At 33.2% G+C, this 14,575-nt stretch overlaps 2 protein-coding genes across 3 annotated transcripts; one reads left to right on the plus strand and one right to left on the minus strand.

Moving 5' to 3' along the window:
- Window positions 1-3,032: 3,032 nt before the first annotated feature.
- LOC107866474 lies at window positions 3,033-4,001 on the plus strand. The gene has a single exon (XM_016712527.2). The coding sequence runs from the start codon at window positions 3,165-3,167 to the stop codon at window positions 3,999-4,001; it is 837 nt and encodes a 278-aa protein (XP_016568013.1). The 5' UTR covers window positions 3,033-3,164.
- Window positions 4,002-4,635: 634 nt separating this feature from the next.
- LOC107864219 lies at window positions 4,636-14,268 on the minus strand. 2 transcript variants are annotated; one of them, XM_016710534.2, is made up of 3 exons: window positions 13,466-14,268; window positions 9,777-9,956; window positions 4,636-5,118 (listed from the first exon to the last, which is right to left on the minus strand). In XM_016710534.2, exons 1-3 carry the CDS (start codon window positions 14,207-14,209, stop codon window positions 4,852-4,854), a joined length of 1,191 nt encoding a protein of 396 aa, XP_016566020.2. In that variant the 5' UTR covers window positions 14,210-14,268; the 3' UTR covers window positions 4,636-4,851. The 2 variants fall into 2 exon arrangements, with proteins under 2 accessions (XP_016566020.2, XP_016566021.2); XM_016710535.2 differs by lacking the exon at window positions 9,777-9,956 and having other exon boundaries at window positions 4,727-5,118; window positions 13,466-14,228.
- Between the last annotated feature and the right edge of the window lie 307 nt (window positions 14,269-14,575).

The following is a 14,575-nucleotide window of genomic DNA, read 5'->3' on the forward strand; positions in this document are numbered from 1 at the left end:
AATAAGTACCTTGTGTTAGAATTGAGAAATTCTATGGCTCGGATCTTTAGTATTCTCTTATTTATTACCTGTGTCTACTATTTAGGCAGAATACCCTCACCCATTCTTACTAAGAAACTGAAAGAAGCTAAGAAACTGAAAGAGGCCTCAAAAACAGAAGAAAGGGAGGATAGCTTGTACTGAAACTCAATCAACAAGAACTCTTTCAACTCAACTTGGTTTCATACGATCATAATTCATATCTAATGCACTCTCACACTAAAGAATTTATCTTAAAATCTATTAACATAGAATTGGTCAAATCTTAGCCTATGAACACTTATTACTTATGGGATTGGTCAAATCTTAGCATGAAGTTTGAGGTGTTACAATAAACAAAATAACTACTATCTCATAAACAAATTCATCTCGGAAGAATAAAAAATTAAAACTCTTACGCTTTTACGTGAATATTTCAATAACGACAAAATCAATTGTTACAACTTATCATTTAATTTGACTCTTCAAATAGTAAATTAATCACGGTTATCTCTTTTCAATTTGAAAGAGTCATAATTCCACTGAAATTATTAAATTTTTATTTTATTTTGTCTCTAACACAACACAGTCTAATTTTTTTAAAACATGCAACTGTTTGCATAAGTGTTCAAACCGACATTATTTTAAAAACGAAAACTGAAATATTAAATAATAATAATCTCATAAAGTAATTTAAGAGATTATTATGACAATTAAATTAATTTCAAATGAAACAACAATTTGAAATTAAATAGATATAACAATTAAATTAATTGCTATAATTTTCTTTTCCATATAAGTGGATATCTTAGATGGGATAGAGAGAAATTACTAGAATAAGAAAAAGAAATAGGAAAATGTGTAGTTAAATCTTACGGCTATAATTTAATTAGGTAGTTAATCATTTTTATGTATTTTGAATTTGAAAGACACTTAATTTAGCATTAATAGTTTCTTCTATATGCTTCTAAAGACCCAACGTACATATTTATATGTTGCCTTTTTTATTTTGTGTTGATTGGATGAGTTAAGGTGTCATTAATTTAAGAATTGAGACAAATATCACAGATAGAAGAGTTGTTATTTGTGATGAATATTTATGGAACTTAAAAACATTTTGTGCTTACCGTATTTAATTTAAAATGCTACTGGAATATATTTTCATTTAATTATTAATTTATGAAATACTAAAAATGTGAAGACTCTTAGAAAATTGATTTGAGTTTTATGTCCCTCACTAAAAGTCCCAATTTTAGACAAAATCGTCTTTTTACTTTTTTTTTTCTCTTTAATTTATAATATATTGAATACCGGCTATAATAAATAAATAAATATTAAATAAATTGCTAAATTTATGGTAAAATTTTTATTTGGTGTTCTATTGTGTGCACGACTATTTTCCAAAAAAAAAAAAAAAAAAAATGCCCCATTTATTTTTCCTAAAAAATAGTATGGTTTTGTAAAATAAAAAGGGGTCGTTTACTTTTCCCCAAAGATAAAAAAAAAAGGTAGTACTATTGTTTTTGTTTTGGGTTCTTCCAAAAAAGGAAAAAAAAATATTGGCTAAAATATATGAAAATATAAAAATCCTACTATAATATTAATTAGTATCTTTTTTAATTTATGAATCCTATACTTTTATAAAAAAAATATATATAATTTCACATTCTCTTCTTCGACTAACTTTTACTACATTAATTTTTGTCTCAAATTTGTGTTTTTCAATTTCAATTTTTACTACATTAATTTATGCTTTAGATATGAATATTTAGAACGTAAAGTATAATTCTTTATTGTTTTAGGTTTAAATCTGATTCTAAAATTTTATATATTTTTCTCATTTAAATGAATATAATGTTGCATACTATATTGCAATTGCAATTGCATATTATATATTTTACTTTTTTATGGATAATTTGTTTATATTAATATGACACACGGGCAAAACACGTACACTGAACTAGTTTATATGTCTGAGTTGTGTTCGTTCAAATAATTTTAGATTTTATTAAAATATATTTTTTTATTTGAGAAGCATTATGATGGTTGTACTTTTATTGAAATAATGAGATTTAATATGATCTTTTAAAACAAACAAGATAACAGTTAACAAGTTGTTCTTATCAGTTTCCTTGAATATATATCCGTGTATCTCACAATTAGTTGTAATACACATTTTAATAAGAATTACATCTCTCTATTTTAATTTGTTTCACTTCATTCAAATTAGATCCAAACTAACTAATATTTTGTGTAAATTCAGAATATGTTGCTCAGATTGTTCAAAACTGTGACGGGAGTGTGTCGATCCTCCAAAAACTATGCATTCTATAAGGATCCGACATGCATGCGGTAATATTTTTGAAGAATTTTAATTTTCTTAATATAAAAATTTAGGGAAAAATGTTCCATATATATTCAAACTTAAGTAAAATTTGTTGTAACGCACCTGAACTTTGCGGGGTCCTATATATGATCCCCTGAACTCTTTATTAGTGTCAATAAAATACGTTAATAAATAGTTTAGGAGGTCATAGGAGTTCCACAAAGTTCTAGGGGATCATAGGATTCCCGCAATGTTCAGGCGTGCTACAACAAATTGTCATAGGTATATTTGAGAGCATTTTCCCTAAAGTTTACGTAAAACTACAATTTTTAGTTTTCTTCATATAAAATTTACATAAAGTATTATAAATCACAATAGTTAACAAACGAAAATATTCAGACATTATCGGTAAAAATTGTGATCTAAGCAAATAATATTTGACTCTCAGAATAGTTACTCCTACAAGCAAATTTAAATAGAGTAAAAAATAGGTCGAGTAGTGGTTAAATCTTTGAGCCAGTAATTTAATCACGTAAATTTAAATAGAGTAAGAAATAGGTCGAGTAGTGTTAAATCTTTGAGCTAATAATTTAATCTCGTTTATCCTAGTGGGTAATTAATCACGTTTATCTCATAATTTGAATTCGAAAGAATTCTAACTCAATTGAAACTACTAAATTTCTGTTTCTTTTGCTTTATCTATGGCACTAACAGTAAGTATATGTACACCTTTTTTTTACATCTCTTTTGTATTGTATTAATTTCTTCTATATACTTCTAACAGCCCAATTGCCATTGTTATTTTACCTAGTTCAATTCAATGGATAACGAAAATAATGAGGAAGAAATCAATAGGAAGAGGAAGAATTTTTTCACTCATAATGAAAATCGACGATGTAAAGAAGGAGAAGGAGAAGAAAAAGAGGACCAAGAGAAGAATGGTTTCTTGGACTTGGATCTTACATTAATGTTTCGTAGTACTACTAGACCTCGATTACAATCACCTGAAAATAATAATAATAATCTTCCATCGCTGTCATTACCTCCTCCTACTTTGTACCTCCAAGTGCAGTCGATTTTAGCATCAACACCACCAATAGAAGCCAGTCCTCAAGTGCAGTCAGCACGCAGACCGCGTAAATCCTCCAGAGTGGCTAGAGAGGGGATGAATGAAGCCATACCTCCTCCTTTTCCTTGGGCAACAAGCCACAGAGCAACGGTGCATTCGTTAGAATACTTGTTATCCAAGCAACTTTTCAAAGTAAGCGGAGAAGTTCAGTGCAAGAGGTGCGAGAGGAAGTACCAAATGGAGTTCGACTTGAAGGAGAAGTTCCTGGAGATAGGAAGTTACATCGCGGAGAATAAATCTGCTATGCATGACCGTGCCCCGGACATTTGGATGAACCCTATACTTCCAACTTGTCAATTTTGTAAACAAGAAAACAGCGTAAAACCCGTTGTTTGTGCTGATAAGAGTAACATAAATTGGTTGTTTTTGTTACTTGGGAAGATGTTGGGATGTTGTACTCTCGATGAACTTAAGTATTTCTGTGAACATACAAAGAATCATCGTACAGGTGCAAAGGATCGTGTTCTTTATTTGGCATACTTGACGTTGTGCAAACAACTTGATCCCAATGGCCCTTTTGATCGTTGATCAGAAAAGTTTTTCACCCTTCGTTCGCCCTTGCTGCCTTAGTGAAATAATGTTAATGTCCGTTATGGTTTAGTTTGTTTTGAAATTATGAATTTGCTGCTGCTTTATTAGTATGTTTTGAATTATGAATCTGCTAAAGTTTATTGAATGAAACTTTTGTAAGATTTAGTGTGCTTTCTACGTATTTTCTAATTCTGTTTTTAATCATTGATGGAATTTGTTTTTACTTTTGCATGCATAAATTTGAACTTTGTAGTTAAGTGTATAAACTTTGCTTTTATTCATTGCTGATGATATTGACATCAAAATGAAGAATACTAAACCAATTAATGTAGCTTCAAAATTTGTACTAGCAAATTTGTTGAATCAAGTTTCCAAGATTGTGAAGACCAGGTGAGGCGAGGCTACATAATATTATTTGGGTGAATATTGATCGATTGACCAAGTCAGCTCCCTTCCTAGCTAAATGGCACTATTTGGGCAATGGTTGATTTTTCACCGATAGGTAGCTTGAATATATATTTACGAGGCAACATGACACTATATTTGAGCGATTATTGAACAGTTGACCAAGCCAGCTCCCTTCTAGCTAACTTAAATACATATTGATAAGGCAACATAACACGATTATTGATTGGTTGATCTAGCTGGAAACTGGCATTTCCATTATATATATCTGTTGTGCTTGGTCATGATCGAGTCAGTTCCTTTCTCACAAATCAATATGAGTTAAACCTTATGACAATAATGAAGCTTAGCTTGGATATATGTTTATGAGGCAACATGCATGATGGTACTCTACCTTGTGTACAAGCTTACTCGAATAGACATTGATGAGACAGTATGCTTACTAAGAAAGTAAGCTGTTGCATGGCATAACATACAAACCAATGGAATCAAGAAATAACCCTGAAAATCCATGGAATCCAACAACAACGCCACCTTGCATGATGAATGAGAACTTTTCATCAGCTGTCTCCTTCTCTGAACCTACTATAGGGCCATGATGGCTAATGTTAGTGTGAAACATGATGGATTTTATTAGAGTACTGGAAAGATATTGTCCAAATGTCCCACTTATGCCTGTCAAATACTCTGAAGGGCTGTTTATATTGATCTACAAAAATTCAAGACAAAGCCAATTAGCATTATTAATAAGTTTTGAAGGAAAGAATATAGTGGTGAGGAGGAAATAATTAATGTGTTTGATATGAGGAAAATTATTGATTAAAAGCTATGTTGCTCGGCCTCTCAAAAAGAATATTGTCTCACTATATCGGACTCTTAAGAAATGAACTGTTTTTTAAAGAGTTAAAGCAACATAGATTAGTGTTAGCCTCATTTGTTTGTATATAATGAAGATCGGGATCTAAATTGTTCATACCTTAAGTCATTTAATGCATTTGTTATGTTAAGATTTAAGCACTTATTTAGTCTGAATATATAGATCTTGATTATTAAGATCTTGAATAAAGTCTTCATATCATTAAGAGGTACTTTCGTTTGGATAATTTTCACCACTAGTACCACTACTAACCACCTATGTCATTACAACAATCCTGCACTATCATTATCAACCATCAATACCTTCACCATACCGCTTCCACCGTCACTATCAGCCACTACCACCACTACGATTCATCCCCACTATTAATCACTCCACCATCACAACTAGCATTGCCAACAAGCAACAACTACCAACTGCATGTTGTCAACCTACACACATTCTGTTAAGTTCGAAATCGATAGGGCGTCATGCGGAAGTTACTAGTTGCAAATTATCGTGGTGATAATTCAGACGACAAAGAAAACAAATACTAAAAATATTTTATTAAATATGGTTTGGCCAATTGACCTACATATTAAAACTAATATTGAAGAAAATATAAAAACTGTTGGGAGAAAACCTAAACAAGACTCTTAAACGACTACATTGTGGATGCTACTATGTTAAGGTATGAGAAGAGGGATCTTTTATTTATCGAATCTCAAAAGTTTTCCTCCAAAAAAGAGGTTAGTCAAATATGAAAAAGTTTTATATTATCCTTTTAGGAAAAGTAAAAGTATTTATGGTTACTTTTATTTTCCTTACAAAGAAAAAGTAAAACTTAATTTTGGTAAGAAAATCAAGCAAAAACCCTAACAAATCTCCCCTTTTTTGGCTTGATTTTCTTCAAAATATTCATGATCCTCCTTTTGCTTGTGCATAATCTCCATTCTTCACATATTCGTTGTTTGACATGCTTTAAAAATTGAAGCTTTTTGGGTTAAAAATATATAAGCCCTTTCGGGTTAAAAACATTGGAGCCCTTTACAGGGTTAAAAGTAAGCTTTTTTTTCAAATATGTAACAACAGCATTATTGAAAATATGATTGACAATCGTCTCCACATGTAGCTTTTGGACATATATCCTCATTATCATCAAATTAGTTGCAACTTTGATCTCAACATGTCCTCAATTTGAACCATTGAACCATGGGCTCTGATACTACTTGTTGGGTTAGAAATCGAGAGGGTGTCATGCGGAAGCTACTAGTTGCAAACTATTGTGGTGATAATTTAAACGACAAAGAAAACAAATACTAAAAACATTTTATTAAATATAGTTTGGCCAATTGGTCTAAATATTAAAACTAAAATTGAAGAAAATATAAAAACCGTTGGGCATTACAGCTTGATAATTCATGAACAAGGAAGAAGAAATGAGAGAGTGGAGTTGGAAACTTTATTTATCATGATAACCACGTGTTACAATCTGATATTGTGCCTTATATAGGTCATGAAAGAGATACAAAATATCTAATAACTACCTCCTTCTAGAATATTCTATTTGACACCTCATTGCACCTAACTAATCATTGTCTAACAACCTTTAACACCCTATACGGCTGACTCAGCAATATAATACTGGCTAACTGAATATTTACTCCTATCAGTGTTACACATCAGTGGAACAGGTAGTCATATATGTGTCAAAACACGGTAGTTAAAACACGCTCCCTCAAGCTGCAAGGTGCAATATATTTAGCACACCATGCTTGCCTAATAAATCTTAGTCCTTTAGTAAGAAAGTCAGCCACTTGGTCCTGAGAGTGAACATGTATAGCTTGTATCAGTCCACTATTGATCATGTTCCTGATAAAATGGCAGTCAATCTCTATGTGTTTTGTTCTCTCATGAAACACAGGATTGTTAGCCAACTGAATTGCTGAATTACTGTCACTAAAGACTGATATGGGTAAGGTAATAGGAACCTTTAGTTCCTGGAACAAACCAACCAACCAACCAAGTTATCTCTGCAACTGCTGAAGCCATGCTTCTGTACTCAGTTTCAGCAGAACTCCTGGAAATAGTGTGTTGTTTCTTGGACTTCTAAGAAATCAAAGATTCACCAAAATGAACTGCATAACCAATAATAGATCTCCTGGTATTGGGAAAAGCAGTCCAATCTGAGTCACACCAGCAAGTTAGAGTGGTAGAATGCTTAGCCTGTAACCATATTCCTTGACCAACAGAGCCTTTGAGGTACCTGACTACCCTAGTAGCAGCCTCCCAGTATGATCTCTTGGGATGTTGCATAAATTGGCTGAGAGTATGAACTGCAAAACTGATATCTGGTCTGGTAATAGTGGCATACATAAGTTTACCTATTAGTATTTGATAAGAATAAGCATCACACAATAAGTTATCACCTTGTTCACCTGTGGTTTGATCATACTCAAGTGAGGTCAGCCTTACATTGGATTCTAAGGGAGTGATTGCAGGTTTTGAACCACTAAGACCAGTATCTGAAATTAATTCTAAGACATATTTCCTTTGATTTAATATCACCCCTGAAGTTGATCTGAGAACTTCAATACCCAAAAAGTATTTGAGATTCCCTAAGTCTTTCATCTTGAACTGCTGGTGCAACTTAGCTTTTGTTGAATCAATCGATGTAGCATAGCTTCCAGTAAGGAGCAGGTCATCAACATATGCAAGAACTATCACTGTGTCATCATCTTGATATAGAAAGAAAAGAGAATAGTCAAGAGCACTTTGAGTGAATCCAGCATCAAGCAAAGCATGAGTCTGTTTTAGGTTTCATTGTCTGAAAGCCTTCTTGAGGCCATACAAGGATTTGAGGAACTTGCAAACCTTGTGCTCTCCTTGGATTTTGAAACCTTTTGGCAGCTCCATGTACACTTCCTCTTCAAGATCCCCTTGTAAAAATACATTATAGACATCCATTTGATAGAGAGGCCATCCTCTAGATACTGCTATAACAATCATACTCCTGACAGTAACCATTTTTGCCACTAGTGAGTACGTCTCATGATAATCAAGCCCTTCTTGTTGGCTATATCCCTTGGCCACTAATCTTGCTTTGAACCTTTCCACTTCACCATTTGTAAGATATTTAATCTTGTATATCCATTTAGAACCAACAGTGTTCTTCCCTTTGGGCAGGTCAACAATGGTTCATGTGTTATTTGCCTCTAATGCTTGAATTTCTAACTTCATAGCTTTCACCTATCTTTCATCTTTTACAGCTTGTTTGAAGTGTTAAGGCTCAGTCAGAGTAGAGAACTTTGACAAGTAACACTGATATGTTGGTTTCAGTTTACTGTAAGATAGGTTGTTGGCTAAAGGGTACTTACATCTCTGGGTTTTTGAAATGTCAACATAATCATGCATCCACACAGGTGGTTTGCTTGTTCTCGTTGGTCTATCGAAAGAGGTTTAAAGCAGGGAACGATTATCTTGACATATTTCTTCATGAGTGGTGCCAGGTGAAGTTGCATCAGGTACTGCAGCATCAAAGGAATCTTGGCAATCAGCATCAGTATTTGTATCATCAACATGAATATCCTCTAAAGGAACATCAGCACCAACTTCATCATATGTGGATGCCAGTAAGTCATTGATGTTTTCATCAGTTTTGGAAATATGTGCATGCTGTAATTCTGCTTGTGATGGATCAAAAGGGAAAGAATCTTCATAAAACAAAACATCCTTACTCACTAGTAATCCTTTTGAGTTGATGTCCAGTAACTCTTTTGAGATTCTGAATATCCTACTAGCACAACAGGTTTATCTCTTTCAGAGAACTTGTCACCCCTAAGGACAACAGTCACATAACACAGACATCCAAACACCCTCAGATGAGACAGCTTGGGATCTTTAGAGAATAACATCTGATATGGGCTTTTACCACTCAGGACTGAGGTTGGTAACCTGTTCATGATATATACTGCAGCTTTTACACATAATCCCCAGTACTTAATGGGCAAATGGGACTGAAACTTAAGAGCTCTAGCAATGTTTAATATGCTTCTGTACTTTCTTTCCACCACTCCATTTTACTGTGGAGTGTAAAGATAGTTGGTCTGATGTAGAATACCCAGAGACTGTAACAATGTGTGATATTGTGTATTGATAAACTCAGTCCCATTATCATATCTTATGGCCTTTATCACCACTCCAAACTGTGTTTTAATCATGGATATGAATGACTTAATAGCTACTATGGTCTCAGATTTTAGCTGCAACAGATGAATCCAAGTATATCTACTATAGTCATCTACCATAGTCAAGAAATAACACTTATTATCAAATGTAGGTGTTTTATAAGGACCTCATAAATCCATGTGTACAAGTTTAAAACATGCAGAACATCTAGTAGTACTTGTGCGAAATGGCTTTCTTGTTTGTTTAGCTAGTGGGCATACAGTAAATTTATTCAATATGTTTACATCACTATGATTCATCAAAATATCTAAGTCTCTTAAAACCTGAGGAGTTGGGTGCTCAAGTCTTTGGTGCCATAGTCTGCAATTGGGAACAACAACCTCTGCAGTGAACCTGTTGTGTTTTGGTCCTTCCTGAACAGCATTATCTTTCCATTCTCTTTTAAGAACATACAGTCCATCCTCTTGTCTACCAATCCCCTTCACCTTGCCATTGAAGAGGTCCTGAAATATACAGAAATTAGGATAAAAGGACACAAAGTATGACAGTTCCTTGGTTATCTTAGCAACAAACAACAGATTCAGTCTAAAGTCTGGAACAAAGAGAACATCTTTGATCACATCATCTGTAAATATGTAATCTTCTCTAGTGTGAGAAATTATGACTTCATCACCTGTTGGAAGGTACAATTTGTCCAAATATCTTGGAACCAAGCTGGTGTTATCTTTAAACAAGTATCTATTGGCAGACACACGATATGTAGCTCCTGAATCTACAATCCAACTGTTAGAACAAGTCTTGAATAAGAAACAGGTAGTAATACCTGTCATATTGACTTGTTTCATATCCTTGGTATCCTTATTCAACATATTCATGATTTAAGTGTACTCTTTATCAGTGAATGTATGTTGTTTTTCCATTGGTACAGGATTGACATTATGACTGGAACTGGCAGCATCAACTGGTCCTGCTACCATGCTTGCAGTTTGGAAAGACTTGCTACCAGTTCTAGTATAGTTGTTACCCCTATTATATAGTGAGAAATTGTTGCCACCAGCATTATATGACCTAAAATTTGGAGAAGCATAACCTTGTTTCTTCTTATTCTTCCAATCATTTGGATATCCTATCAGTTTGTAGCAATTTTCTTTAGTATCACCTGAAATGTGACAGTAGTCACACTTTTTACTCTTGTAATTTTTGTTTCCATGTCCATAACCATAATTACGATTCACTTGCAGAGCAAGAGGTTCTGATCTATCATGTACAGGAAGTATACATGCTGAGTGTTGTATCTCATCCTCTATGAGCATGGCATAAGATTGATTGAGAATTGGAGTTACTCCCTTAAGTAAGATCTGTCTCCTAGCTTGATCGTAGGACTCATTCAAGCCACTCAAAAATTGTAAAATTCTCAGTTGACACATATGATTTGAGTACTCTTTGGACTTAGGGCAATCATAGCTAGGATTTAGAACAAGAACATCATACTCACTCCACAAGGTTTTCAACTTAGTAAAATAAGCAGAGATTGAATCAGTACCTTGAGAATGCATATTGATTTCATGATGCAATTGATATATGCGCATACGATTCAACTTGTCATATCTTTCCTTCAAATCATTCCAGGCTGCGCAAGCATTTATAGTATACACGATTCCAGATAGTAAGTTTTCACTCACAATATTCATGATCCATGAGAGGACAATCGCATTACACGTTTTCTACTGATCATGAAATTCTTCTCTGTATGACTCCTTGTTGCAAGATCCAGCAACAAAACCATACTTTCTCTTCCCTAAGAGAGCAATTCGCATGGATCGACTCCAAAGACTATATTTTTCTGAACCAGTTAATTTGATTGAAATGAGTACAGAGCTTGAACTATCTGAAGCACTAACGAAGAGTGGATCACTTTGATCAATTTTGGGTGCCATGAATGAAGAAATTTAGCTACAAAATCGACCACACTTGCAGGAAAAATTGAAATACTCTCTGTATTAGCAACCTATCTCTGATACCATGTGATATTCAAGCATTACAGCTTGATAATTCATGAACAAGGAAGAAGAAATGAGAGAGTGAAGTTGGAAACTTTATTCATCATGAAAACCACGTGTTACAATCTGATATTGTGCCTTATATAGGCCATGAAAGAGATATAAAGTATCTAATAACTACCTCCTTCTAGAATATTATATTTGACACCTCATTGCACCTAACTAATCATTGTTTAACAACCTCTAACAACCTTCAACACCCTATACGGCTGACTGAGCAATATACTACTAGCTAACTGAATATCTACTCCTATCAGTGTTACACATTAGTGGAATAGGTAGTCATATATGTGTCAAAACACAGTAGTTAAAACAGGAGAAAACCTAAACAAGACTCTTAAACGACTACATTGTGGATGCTACTATGTCAAGGTATGAGAAGAGGGGTCTTATATTTATAAAGTTTCAAAACCTTTCCTCCAAAAAAGAGGTTAGCCAAATGTGGAAAAGTTTTATATTATCCTTTTAGGAAAATTAAAAGTATTTATGGTTACTTTTATTTTCCTTACAAGAAAAAGTAAAACTTAATTTTGGTAAGAAAATCAAGCAAAAACCCTAACAAATCTCCCCTTTTTGGCATGATTTTCTTAAAAATATTCATGATCCTCCTTCTTCTTATGCATAATCCCCGTTCTTCTCATATTCGTTGTTTTGACATGCTTTAAAAATTGAAGCTTTTTGGGTTAAAAATATATAAGTCCTTTCTTGTTAAAAACATTGCAGCCCTTTATAGGGTTAAAAGTAAGCTTTCTTTTCAAATATGTAACAGCAGGATTATTGAAAATATGATTGACAATCATCTCCACATGTAGCTTTTGGACATATATCTTCATTATCATCAAATTGGTTGCAACTTTGATCTCAACATATCCTCAATTTGAACAATCGAACCATTGAACCATGGGCTTTGATACCACTTGCTGGGTTCAAATCGAGAGGGCGTCATGCGGAAACTACTAGTTGCAAACTATTGTGGTGATAATTCAGACGACAAAGAAAACAAATACTAAAAATATTTTATTAAATATGGTTTGGCCAATTGACCTACATATTAAAACTAATATTGAAGAAGATGTAAAAACTGTTGGGAGAAACCTAAACAAGACTCTTAAACGACTACATTGTGGATGCTATTATGTCAAGGTATGAGAAGAGGGGTCTTTTATTTATAAAGTTTCAAAACCTTTTCTCCAAAAAATAAGTTAGCCAAATATGAAAAAATTTTATATTTTTCTTTTAGGAAAAGTAAAAGTATTTATGGTTAATTTTATTTTCCTTACAAGAAAAAGTAAAACTTAATTTTGGTAAGAAAATCAGGAAAAAACCTCTAACACATTCTTCAGCCACCATCATTAAGCCAGCCAACTACAACATCAATCAACTTCACCATAACAGTCACCTCCATCACTACTAATTGTCACCATCATGCCATTACTACAACATCAACCACCTCCACCGTCACAATTATCACCACCACCATTACTAGCCACAAACACCAAAACATTATCACTACCATCTCTACAAATCATCTTCATCATAATTAGCAAACATAAATATTTTACATTATTTTTTTTTATCAGAATAATGAATTTATTAATAAAATTTATAGTTTTTCTAATATTTAATTACTACTTTTTATTTAAATTGTATATTTATTATGTTTATAAATAAATAAATAAATTATTTACATTCAAATGTTTAAAAACAATTCTTCAGAGGTAGAGGTATGGACTGCGTACATCCTACCCCCAGACCCCACCAGGTGGGAATACACTGGGTTTGTTGTTGTTATTGTTGTAAATGTTTAAAAACAAACAGACTGAACTCTTAATCATCGATGTTCAGATCTAGAGGCAACATCTAAATCATTCCTAAGTGCATTCAGATTCGACCGTCTTAATTTTAACAAAAAAAAAAAAAAAACATGAAAGAAGACAATCAGACAATGTTACCTCAGTTGTGAGATGGCCATTAACACCACCAAATCTTTGAGAAGCCTCCATGACACCATTTTCTTCAATGCTCTTAAACATTATAGAATCTATAACCCCTCCATGCTTAACAATTATATGTTTCACTAAACCTTTTGGCCTATAACTCCAAAGCCCTCCTCCAAGACCTCCCCATCTCTCAACATAAATAGATCCACTTTGTAATATGACTTCTCTAAAAGATGTTTCTCCTTCATTTATACCATGAATTATACCATAAGTTCTCAAACTTTGTGTTAAGTTCTTGATCCTCTTGTTGATCTTTCCTATGTCCCAGCCAATTTTGTACCTTACAACAACTTCTTTCACAACATTGATTAATATTGTCCAAAAACAATAAGCAGTGTCTTCCCCTTTTATTTGTTTGACCTCAGCAGCATATTTCTCAACTATGCCCTCAGCATCTTGTGCAAGGTCCCTAATTTCATCAGCCCAATTTTTGACTCTCTCTTCTGTCTGTTTTCTTGAATCAACGTCTTTCAAGAAAGATCGCATACGTCCTAACTCAGTAACAAGTGCTCTTACTTGTTCATCTACACCATATAAGAATATTGCTTGTTTTGTGATTTCTGATATTGCTTTGGATGTGGCTGCCTCAGCCATTTTCAAGTGTTTAATTTGAAGACATGTAAAAAAAAAGTATACTGCTATATATATAGGAGCAAGGATATAGGTGTTGGTTAAATGAAAGTAACAGGCTGACATTAACTTGGTGGTGTGTTTCGAGAAAACATTAGTAATATTTCAGGTTAAAAATTCACATACCAAATAATTTTAATATGAAACTCAAAAGGTAATACTTTAGGTGTATTTTTGACTCTTCGATCTAACATGACTAATAGCATTCCATTACATCTGCACCATAAAAGAACATTTTACTAACCATAGAATTAAGTGAGAAGTACTAAAGTAAAAAAAAAGAAAAAGTTAGATGCATTCTAACATCAAACTTCGTCAACTTTGACTTTGCCTCAGCATTAGCATAAACTAAACAAACTCAAAAGGAGTATTGGAAGAAGAAAAAATCCAACTCCAAACCCCTCCCACGTTGAATTTTTTAAAACTTATCAA

The sequence above is a fragment of the Capsicum annuum genome, chromosome 3 (assembly GCF_002878395.1).
Source record: "Capsicum annuum cultivar UCD-10X-F1 chromosome 3, UCD10Xv1.1, whole genome shotgun sequence".
Lineage (NCBI taxonomy): Eukaryota > Viridiplantae > Streptophyta > Magnoliopsida > Solanales > Solanaceae > Capsicum > Capsicum annuum.

Excerpts from the sequence above, each read along its gene's own strand:
- LOC107866474 (XM_016712527.2), top strand. The coding sequence starts at position 3,165 with ATGGATAACGAAAATAATGAGGAAGAAATCAATAGGAAGAGGAAGAAT.
- LOC107864219 (XM_016710534.2), bottom strand. The coding sequence starts at position 14,209 with ATGTCAGCCTGTTACTTTCATTTAACCAACACCTATATCCTTGCTCCT. Across the intron at positions 9,957-13,465 it reads ATGGCCATCTCACAACTGAG|GACCTCTTCAATGGCAAGGT; the intron begins GTAACATTGTCT and ends TGTATATTTCAG. Across the intron at positions 5,119-9,776 it reads TTGAGCACCCAACTCCTCAG|ATCAATATAAACAGCCCTTC; the intron begins GTTTTAAGAGAC and ends GAATTTTTGTAG.